The sequence below is a fragment of the Gopherus flavomarginatus genome, chromosome 15, assembly GCF_025201925.1.
Source record: "Gopherus flavomarginatus isolate rGopFla2 chromosome 15, rGopFla2.mat.asm, whole genome shotgun sequence".
In the NCBI taxonomy this organism is placed as follows: Eukaryota; Metazoa; Chordata; order Testudines; family Testudinidae; genus Gopherus; species Gopherus flavomarginatus.
In genome coordinates, this window is record NC_066631.1 from 1,401,863 (window position 1) to 1,412,512 (window position 10,650).

The window sequence follows — 10,650 nt, forward strand, 5'->3', positions numbered from 1 at the left end:
GGGCTCTCTGCCCGGGGGGCTCTCCCACTCCCCGTGGCTAAGGGGGCTCTCTGCCCGGGGGCTCTCCCACTCCCCCTGGCTAAGGGGGCTCTCTGCCTGGGGGGCTCTCCCACTCCCCCTGGCTAAGGGGGCTCTCTGCCCGGGGGGCTCTCCCACTCCCCGCGGCTAAGGGGGCTCTCTGCCCGGGGGCTCTCCCACTCCCCCTGGCTAAGGGGGCTCTCTGCCCGGGGGGCTCTCCCACTCCCCCTGGCTAAGGGGGCTCTCTGCCCGGGGGGCTCTCCCACTCCGCGTGGCTAAGGGGGCTCTCTGCCCGGGGGGCTCTCCCACTCCCCGTGGCTAAGGGGGCTCTCTGCCTGGGGGTCCCCGGGGCTATGCCCCACCCCGCGTGGGGGGTCTTCCCGAGGCCCGGCGAGTCCTCCAGGCCCAGCAGAGGGAGCGGGCGGGCACGCGCGCGGCGGCGGCTCCTCGCTCGGCGGCTCCGGCTCCGGCTCCGGCTCGTCGCCCCACTGAGCGCGGCCATGGCCCGCCTGCTGCTGCCCGTCCTGCTGGGGCACGTGGCGGCGCTGGGCCCGGCGCTGGCGGGGCCGGCGGCCGCCCGGGTCGAGGTGCTGGCGCTGCGGGAGCCGGAGGAGGCCGAGCCGCGCTCCCCGCCCGCCGGGGCCTACACGCTGCAGGGGGCGCTGCTGGGGGGCCGCCCGGACCCGGACCCGGACCCGGGCCCGCCGCCGCGGGAGGAGGCGGTAGAGGGGAGCCTGATCCTGGTACGGGCCTGGGGGGAGCTCGCTGGCTGGCTGGGGAGGAGCGGCCCGGCGGCGCTGCCCCCAGGGAAGGGGCTGGCTGGGGACCGGCCCACGGGCCTGTCACTGTACCGGCTCCAGCCGAGCCCGGGCGGGCTGGGGCTCCCGGGCAGGTCCAGGCTGAGTTTGGCCTTTTGCTTCTTTTCCCTTGGCTGGCCGGGGAGCCCTGGGCTGGCGCGGACCCTGCGGGGCCAGGCGCTGTACAACCCAGCGCAGAGAAGGGCCCTGCCCGGCAGCGAGCACTGGGCAAGAGACAACAGGCGGAGCCAGCCGGACCCAGGGACGCCAGGAGACGAACTGCCGGGCCAGGATCAGCCCCGCAGCCAGCCCTTGCCAGCTGTCTGGCAGGCAGCGAGGCAGAGGACGCCGCGTGGCTTTGTAGATGGTACCTGGAGCCTCGGCAAAGGGAGCGTGGCGCCTTTCTCCTCGGGCTGCATTTGGGGAGCTGGCTGCTGGGGACCGGCGGGCGAGTGGCTGGGCCCTGGGATGGGCTAGGCGGCTCCCTGACAGCTGCTTCTCCTCCTGCAGATGGGAGATGCGGAGCCTGAGCTGGAGGGAGAGGCCAGCTGGATTGCGGTGGTGCCGCTGGGGGAGGAACAGGCGGAGATCCCGAGGGGCAGCAAGGAGGAGTCCTTCACTGTAGCCGTGGTCAACAAGGTGACTCACCGCTGCCTCAGTGGGTCGTCCTTGGGCCACAGCAGTGCCCCCCTGGGGACAGCGGCAGCAGGAGCGTCCCCATGGCATTGCCCCCTGGGTATCCACCGTGGAGTCTGGCAGTGGGGATTTCCTCCCCATGTGCCCCTTTGTGTGTGCCAGGGCACTGGGCGGAGGCTCCCTATGGCAGCGCCCCCTCGGGACCTGCAGTGTGCCCCAGGGATTTTGGCAGTGGCAACCCTTTTATCCAGTCAGCCCCGTGCTCCCTAGGACTCTGCCTGGCAGCAGGGGACCCTTGCAGCCGCTCAGCAAGGGCAAACTGGAGCCAGGCTCCTCCTGCCTTGGAGTGACTTCCTGGAATGCCAGCCGTGGGCTGGAGACCAGGACCCCTCTTATCAGGTTGGCTCATTGAGCCTGAGTCAGAGGGTGACCCTCAGGAAAATCTCCTGGGTTTGCGGGGGAATGACTCAATTGCCCACCTACCCTGTCCTGAGGCTGCTGGGCCCAGCCTCCTATTTCCTTCCCTTGGCCTCCATGTTTGTGTGTGGTCCATAGCATGTGCAACTCTGTCTCTCCCTGGCCCTGTGCACTCTCCCCCCACAGATGAAACGAGCCCTAGTTCTGGGAGCATCAGCCCTGCTCATTCTCGCGCTGAATCAGAACACGATCCGAGAGGTAGGAGCGTTGCGCCGGCTCCCCAAGACCCTGCCGTGGGGAGGGTTCATGGCCTTGCTGACATGTCTGTTGCTTTCCTCCCTGCTGCAGCTGGATGTGTCCCAGGTGCTCTCCAAGCCTGTGATTGTGATCCAGACCTCAGACAATGTCACCCGGCTTCTCGGGGCTCTGCTACGGTAAGAGCCCGCAGGTGGGAATTAGGGGGCAGCTGGAGAGTGCCGAGACCTTGCAGGGCTATGTGTGCATGCACAAACACTGTCAAGGGCTTCAGCAAGGACTGTAAAAGCAGCAAAGAATCCTGTGGGTGAATACCCACTTTGTCAGATGCAAGATGTATTCACCCATGAAAGCTCATGTGCCAATACGTCTGTTAGTCTATAAGGTGCCACAGGACTCTTTGCTCCTTTTACAGATCCAGACTAACACGGCTACCCCTCTGATACTTATTAAGGACTGTGTGTGTGATCTTTAGGCCTTGTAGTGTGTGTGTGTGCACGTGCACACTCATTAACCCAAGCTCCAAAAAACTGTGTGTGTGAGGGGTAAGCCTTAGCCCCACAGTGCCTGTGCTGGTATACACACGCTACCCTGGGACCCAGCCAGGGCTATGTGTTTTCTCCTCTGCCCTCTTGAGGGCCCTGCCAGCCTGTGTGTGGTGCTGTCTGGGCTGCTTTGTCATCCCATTCACATGTGTCCCTTGGGTATGGCAAATCGGGGTGACTGCACCGGGTCCCGTGCTTTGGGGGGACCTGCACTTCAGTGTGTGTGTGTCATGCGGGGGGCACTAGGCCAGCCCGGGGGCGGTGGGATTTGGGGGGCCAGGCTGGCTCAGGGAGTTAGTAGGGGTCCTGGCGAGAGCAGCAGGGCTCAGGCCCACACTCGCCAGCGGGAAGCACGTGTTGTATTCCTTCTTCTTGCTCACCTGCTGCTGCACTGTCCACCAGCGTCCTAGCACCGCCGGAACACATCAGCACCAGACTGACCCCATCCATTGCCCTTGCCCCCAGAACCCCTCCTTTTCTGGGACCCCCCAACACAGGCGGCCCCCTTGCATAGGTGCCACCCTGTGAGACTCCATCGTCCCTTGCCCCCCAGTACTGGTGTCCCCTCCTCACACCAGATTTCACCTGTATAAAAAGTGTTAAGGGGGGCCTGTACAGGCTGTTCTGCACCCTCCTAGGGACAGCCCTGTTCATTCTCCAAGCCGTTCACACCTGGTACAGTGCCCTCAAAGGCCACCTTTGAGAACTGGGCTTTATACAAGTGCTGAAAGGCACAAGGAGTGGCTCGCGCTGCTTCCTGCCAGCGCTTTTGTAGCAGGCGTCTTCTGAAGTGGCAAGAAAATGAGGCCCAGAGCACTAGTGCTGAGAGGATCCAGCCCTGGGCCACGATGCTCAGCTGATGGGGCTAAGATGACAAAAGTTGTCCTCCATGGTCTTCATGGAGCCCGGCTTTGCTTAACAGCTGCCTCCAAGTGTTGGTGGGGCCTGGGAGAGCAGCTCCCTTGGTAGTGGGGCCTCCTGACTGCCTTGGGGTGGGGGCCCCATGGGGTAGAACATTGAGCACTTACAGCACTCTGCAGACATCTGTGTCACCTCTCAGCCCCCTCCCCCCCACAAGGGGGGGTGTCAGTGTCGTTGCCATCATTTTACAGGTGGGGAAACTGAGGCATGGAGAGACTTGCTCCAGGTCACTCAAGGAGTCAGTCCCAGTGCTCCATTCTCTTACTGTCTCCCTTTTGCCCTCTGTGTATGCGTCTTGGGCTCCATTATTTCTTATGTGGGTTCCATGGCTTCCTGGGGGCTTTTGTGCTGTCCCATGGCTCACAGGCCATCCTCTACATGAGAGGCAGGCTAGGGGATATTCCTGGGGCACCTGAGCTGCAGCCTGGGTGGCAGAATGAGGTTACCCCACAGAACATTGAGCTCTCCTCGTCGGTGCCCCTTTCAGCTGCATGACTGAGGTGCCTGTGCCCAGGAAACCTGTGGGACTAACGCTGTTTTCAACTTTTGCCAACAGGGGGCTCCGGGTGACAGCCAAGATCACGTACCAGGCGATGCTGCTGGAGAACTTGGTACATAGTCTGGGCAGGGAGGGGACGGCGTGTGTGCATGCATGCTTAGGGCTGGACTGGGTGCATGTCGGTGCTCAGACTGGGGAGTGTGTGTGTGATCGTAGCATCATGGCCTCGTGCTTTCTCCAACCCAGTGTGAAATGGCCTGGCCCTGCTGGGCTTCCAGCACTTCCCTTGGGAGCTGATTCCATAGCCAGACACACCTCGCTGCCAAGGAGCAACTGTCTACCTCGATACCCAATTTATCTGGGCACATGATCCTGAATGTATTTATCCTTCAGCCGAGAGATGGGGAAACACTATCTTCATTTTACATATGGGGGACACTGAGGCACAGAGTCGCCTGAATGACATGATGTGACATCTGTGACATGATGCTGTCAGTGTATGGCCTGTTCCCAGTGCCATCTTGTGCTGCTATCTCCTGTTGCCCCTGCATGGTCTCACTGTTGCCTCCATGTGTTGGTGTTGGCCTGCTCTGTCGTTGGCTGATGCGTGGTGCTGTGTTTTCTCTGCAGGGAGTGACTCTCACCCTGTGGTCGACCTGCGGCCTGTCCCGGGGTGGGCTGTATGGAGAGTGGCAAGGAGTTATCTGCACAGGCGAGAACAGCTCGCGGGTCCAGGTTTGTGTTGCTGCTGGTTGAAGGGTGTCCCTGGGGTTCCAGGCACGCAGTGCCTGCAGGTAGTTACATGTGTGACCGTGGGCTCCAGCAAGATAAAGAGCGCCATTCAATCTGGTATCTGGAGCAGCCCATTGGTTAGTGTGGTGCTCTGTCATCCAGGGGACCAGCTCTGACTCCTGTCAGGGGGTAGAGTCCCAGCCTCAGGTAGTAAAGGGAGGGAGAGATGTACCTCAATAGCACCCCTGAGGTGAATGAAAGAGCAGTAGAGGCAAGTACCAAAGGGGATCCCATCCTGTCCTTGGCTGAGATGCAGGCAGGACTTGCTGGGGGGTGTTTCAGCTGAGCTGGGGAAGAATGGAGTCTCCAGTGTGTCCTAATGGCTCCTGTGTGCTGGCCCTGCAGAAGTACCTTCAGCAGCTGTGGAACACCATCCTGTTCATCGCCCTGATCCTGTGCACGGGTGTGATTGTGCAGGCCCAGCGGCAGTCCCGGCAGGGCCAGCCAGACCAGGACACTGAGGTGAGCTCACTCCTCTGCTCCTCTCCTCTTCGCTCCCATTGGGGATGTGCAGCTGGGAACTGACTCTGTGCTCTGCCTTCCCAGCTGGACCTCAAGCAGCACATCCTGCAGAGGCTGTCGGCACTGAAGACCCGGCGCTACCACCCTGGCAGACACCCCTGGAACCAGGCCCGTGACATTGATAGCTGTGTTGTCTGCTTGGACCAGTTCCACAAGAACCAGGTAGAGCCTGGCCGGGGTGAGACATGCTGGGGTCTTGGGACAAGTGCCTTGTGCACCAGCCTTGCCAGATTGCTGCTAGGGACAGACACAGGAGGTCTGTGAGAAGCCTGCTAGCCAGTGGCAGAAGCTGGGCTGAAAAGTCATAGGCCAGTTAAAGCTATCGCCCCTAACCCACGGCAGAACCTGAGTATGGATTCTCCTCTGGGCACAAGAAGTCCCGCCTATAGAATATCAGGGTTGGAAGCGACCTCAGGAGATATCTAGTCCAATCCCCTGCTCACAGTAGGACCAGTCCCCAGACAGATTTTTACCCCAGTTCCCTAAATGGCCCCCTCAAGGATTGAACTCACAACCCTGAGCTTAGCAGGCTGATGCTCAGACCACTGAGCTATCCCTTCCTGACGTTCAGCTCTATCCCAGTGCTCCTTGCCTAGAGCAATCCCCAGCCTCTGCCCTCAGCTATCAGGCTGCCAGCAGCTCCGCTGTGCCTGCCCCTTTCAAATACTTGTATGGTGGTTAGATGTCTCCCCATCTGGCCTATTAGTGCATTCCATTGCAGCAGGGTGGCAGATTCTGGGCTGTCTGGCCCGCTGCTCTGGCCTGACACATCTCCAAGGCAGGGTGCTAAGATAGCTGCTGTTGTCCCGGACATTCATTGCTTTGCCTCCTGCCCACAGTGTTTGCGGGTGCTGCCGTGTTCACATGAGTTTCACCGGGATTGCGTGGATCCGTGGCTGCTCCTGCAACAGACCTGCCCTTTGTGCAAGCACAACATCCTGGGTGAGAGCGGAGGGTGGCATTGGAGGGTGGCCCCCTGTACAGCTGCCTGTGTTTGCCCTGAGGCTTCAGGCCTCTCACTGCGATGTGGGCAAAGCCCTGCAAGTTCCTAGGGGAGGCTGCCAGAGGGCAGTGACTGTTGGGCTTATCCCAGCACAGCACCATCAGACTGGGGCTGACCTGACTGTGGATTCCTTTGACACCCCCCCCCCCCCCGATGACATGCAGAAACGGGACAGACCCAGTAAATGAGCCTCATAGCTGGGATAACAGGCTGTCCACACATTGTGGCATAAGTATGAGGCCAGGTCTCCCAGTCCCCACCCTGGTGATCTCAGCATGCTTGCAGTAGGGGGTCTGGGAGGTTTGGGGGCTGCGGGCTCTGGGGGAAGGGTGTGGTGTTGGGGGGTTCTGGGGAGGTGTGTTAAGTACACAGTAACTGCGTGCTTGGGTTTAGGATCTTGTGGCAGCTTCTTGCCCTGTTTTCCCTAGGGAGAGCTCGCTGGCAGTGAAGGGGTTACTGACTCTCTTGATCTCCCTTCCAGGTAACTGCTGCGGTGAGAGCTAGCTGGCCTATGGACATGCTGCGGGGACAGAGCCACCTGCACTCCAGGGGCACCAGGGAAGTGGCTCCATCAGCACAGCAGGTGGCTGAGCAGGGGGAAGCAGCAGCACTGTGCATGTGCCCCAGGGCTGGGCAGACCCTCAGGGCTGTATGCTCAGTCAGCAGTTATCCCCAGGCAGCAGAGAGCGAGAACCTGAGCACTGGGGTGAAGAAAGGTTCTGCTCCCTTTAGCGTGCACTCAGACAGCCCTGTTTGGCAGGGGTAGAAGGCATGGTCAGTGTGGCAATGGATGTGGCCAAATTCTGCCCTGTCTTAAATCCATGCGAGCCCCCGGAGATCAGGGAGGGCAGAACTTGGCCTCTGAGTGTGTGTGTAGGGGGTGGGGGTGCATCTGGGCAGCTGATCTGTCGAGATTAGTGTAGTGTCTTTGGAGGAGTGGTGGTTGTGGGGGGCAGGTAAAATAAGCTAAGGAGGCATCTGAGACCCCCTCAGGGGAATAAGGAGGGGATGCCAGACTTCTCAGGCAAAGTCTTAAAGGGTTAGTGGGGAAGCTCCAGCTATGATGGGGGAGGCCAGTCCGTGTGGCTGGCGCAAGCACTTTGCTGTAAGCCGATTTCTCTGTGCTCCCAGGGGCAGGCTAGTCTTCTCCCGCCCAGTGCTCCTAAGGGACGATTACTCTCTCCTTTTATAAATCTCTATTTTCTGTACTCCCATGACTGCTGCTGGAAGCCCCTGGACTGGCTCAGCTCTCGGTTACTCCTTGGCTATCTCAGTAGGGTGGCCTAGGTGTAACCGAAGGCAGCGCTGAGCCCCTCTCATCTCTCACAGGGTGGTGACCCACACCTGGAGCAGGGGAGGGGGCCTGGAAGCTGCACTGATCTGCCATCTTTCGACATGCTTCCTTCTCACTGGCCCTTGGGAGATCACCTTGCTGGAGGGCAGAGGCAGGAAGTGGGGAGGGGTTGAATGCTTGCTTTATTTATACTAACTTATTAGAGAGAATGGCATGAGGTAGCTGCAGGGGTGGAACAATATCCGTGGATGTGTTGTAGTGTCCAGGCCTTTGCTGGGAGCCCTGCCCTGCTGGGTCCCAGCCCCACTCAGCAGCAGAGATTGCTGGATTTGATTCACTGTACATGTCTGTAAAGCCGCCTGCGCTATTAAATCTAGAGCAAGAAGAAATCTGCACTGCTCTTGTTGCTGTTTCTTTTACAGAACAATCCAGCACTGATTCCCCCCCCTACTTCCTGCAGTTTCCCTCTGCCTGGCTAGCAAGCCCCTTTCTCTCCTAGTCTCCAGCTGCCATTTAGAAAGGCTCCCTCCCAAGAGAGCAGAGAAGCTGAAAGAGCAGTGTGCCATGGAAGAGAGCCTGGCTTGATTCTTGCTGTGAGTTCAAGGTGGTGACCTGGTTATTGCCTTGGTTGCAGGTTCAGCATCCATAAAAATATCAGGACATGATACATGCCAGACAGTAGTCTTTGCTCACAGCGCAGGGATAGTGTGATCTCCAGGTTGGACACAGCAGTCCAGTAACTTGCCAGAGGGTGGATGTGGCCAAGTTGGTATCAGAGCTCAAGAGGCCCTGACTCCCAGTCCTATGCTTAGCCTGCTAGCCTATGCATCTCTCCTTTGGGCATGTAGCAGCTCCCTTTGCCTCCCCTGGCTTCAGCTGGATGTGCAAATATACCTACCCACAGGCCACTTCGGTGAGGACTACAGGAACCTGCATGCAATGCAGCCTGGCTAGTCCAATGAAGGATCATGGATTTCAAGGCCAGAAGGACCATTACGATCATCTAGCCTGCCTTCTGCCTAGTATAGTGCGGAGGATTCCATCAGAAGCCCACTGCATGCTGGACACTGGTTTCCACGGGCTGCATGCCATGACTCAAACTGGGGAGTGTGGAACGTGGCGTAGAATGCAGTGGCATGGGCTTAGTCCTCTACAGTGAGGCTAAGGAACATCTGCTGAGCCTCACTTTGGTTCAGTTTTTAGGCATCGCTGCTGCTGCTGCTGAATCTTATTGTGGGTTCCAATGACACGTAGTCTCCCTCAGTCCAGTAAACTGGTGCAATAGCATGAGATAAGAAATGGGCACGTTCCCCCTGCCAGACTGAGGAAGCATGTTGGCTGTGCTTTGTTAAAAGCCCTCGGACAAACGGTATTGCGTAATGTGGGGTAAAGGTGGGAGGAGAAATTGCATGGGTGTTGACCAGCATGAAACAGGTGGTGGGAAGCCTCATGAATTGTAATAAAGTAATTGTCAGAGGCTCTTTAAGGAATGGCTAAGCTTAAATGTAAAATACTAGTTTACTAACAGCGCTGTCCTCTCTCTGGGAACCAAGTCCTTTCCCTGTAGGGGCAAGGACGGTCTGATCTAAGCTAGTCTTTCATCTCTAACGTCTCAGAGCCTAACTTGGTAACAGAGCCATTGAAAAGGAATAGAACAGTGGATGCTGTTATATAGCAGTCACTCAATACAGCCCTTCCTGTTCTCCCCACCCCTTTTCTCGCACTCATTTGCCAACTGCAATCTTAAATTGGTTAAAAGTCTTAACTCTTGAATCTTTTATTGAAACTCAACTCCCTGCTCTGTTTCCTCCTGCCTTGCAGCACAATGTGCTTTCAAAACCCAACCAGGATGTGGCAGGGGTGTGCAGTGAGCACTGGATGTTAAACCACAGGAGGGGGGTATGATCCAGGCTGTGATGGAGCTCTTGATTCCTAGCCCCCTAAGAAGGAAGTAAAGTCCCTCTTGTGTCTGTACAAAATGGGGCAGCTCCTACGTGGGAATGGAGCACTCTCTCCTGCTGGAAGGTGGGAAAGCATACAGCCTTTTATATGGGTTCTGTCTTCATGAGATCCTCTGGATCCCTGAGAGGATCCCTCAGTCCTTTTGTCCTTCCCATCTCCTCCTGGGCAGTCTCCCTCACAGCAGCCATCCCGCTGCTCCAGGAGGTCCGGCTAATTCTCCTTGTGGAGATGCCAATGCTCCTTCCTCCACCCGAGGAGATGCTGTTTGCAAGGTGTGGCCTCATAGAATCATAGAACATCAGGGTTGGAAGGGACCTCAGGAGGTCATCTAGTCCAACCCCCTGCTCAAAGCAGGACCAGTCCCCAACTAAATCATCCCAGCCAGGGCTTTGTCAAGCCTGACCTTTAAAACCTCTAAGGAAAGAGATTCCACCACCTCCCTAGGGAACCCATTCCAGTGCTTCACCACCCTCCTAGTGAAGAAGTTTTTCCTAATACCCAACCTAAACCTCCCCCACTGCAACTTGAGACCATTACTCCTTGTTCTGTCATCTGCTACCACTGAGAACAGTCTAGATCCATCCTCTTTGGAACCCCCTTTCAGGTAGTTGAAAGCAGTTATCAAATTCCCCCTCATTCATCTCTTCCGCAGACTAAACAATCCCAGTTCCCTCAGCCTCTCCTCATAAGTCATGTGCTCCAGCCCCTAATCATTTTTGCTGCCCTCCACTGGACTCTTTCCAATTTTTCCACATCCTTCTTGTAGTGTGGGGCCCAAAACTGGACACAGTACTCCAGATGAGGCCTCACCAATGTCGAATAGAGGGGAATGATCAGGTCCCTCAATCTGCTGGCAATGCCCCTACTTATACAGCCCAAAATGCCATTAGCCTTCTTGGCAATAAGGGCACACTGTTGACTCATGTCCAGCTTCTTGTCCACTGTAACCCCTAGGTCCTTTTCTGCAGAACTGCTGCCTAGCCATTCAG

At 57.8% G+C, this 10,650-nt stretch overlaps 1 protein-coding gene across 1 annotated transcript; it reads left to right on the forward strand.

Moving 5' to 3' along the window:
- Positions 1-479: 479 nt before the first annotated feature.
- Positions 480-8,088, forward strand: RNF215 (ring finger protein 215). The gene is made up of 10 exons (XM_050923856.1): positions 480-761; positions 1,326-1,454; positions 2,055-2,126; positions 2,217-2,302; positions 4,146-4,200; positions 4,719-4,823; positions 5,226-5,342; positions 5,427-5,564; positions 6,242-6,344; positions 6,887-8,088. Exons 1-10 carry the CDS (start codon positions 519-521, stop codon positions 6,907-6,909), a joined length of 1,071 nt encoding a protein of 356 aa, XP_050779813.1. The 5' UTR covers positions 480-518; the 3' UTR covers positions 6,910-8,088.
- The last annotated feature ends 2,562 nt before the right edge of the window (positions 8,089-10,650 follow it).

What these genes read in the sequence shown, in the direction of transcription:
- RNF215 (XM_050923856.1), top strand. Translation starts at nt 519, where the DNA reads ATGGCCCGCCTGCTGCTGCCCGTCCTGCTGGGGCACGTGGCGGCGCTG. An exon ending in CTTCTCGGGGCTCTGCTACG is followed by an intron (nt 2,303 to 4,145) that starts GTAAGAGCCCGC and finishes TTTTGCCAACAG; the next exon opens with GGGGCTCCGGGTGACAGCCA. An exon ending in AGCCAGACCAGGACACTGAG is followed by an intron (nt 5,343 to 5,426) that starts GTGAGCTCACTC and finishes CTGCCTTCCCAG; the next exon opens with CTGGACCTCAAGCAGCACAT.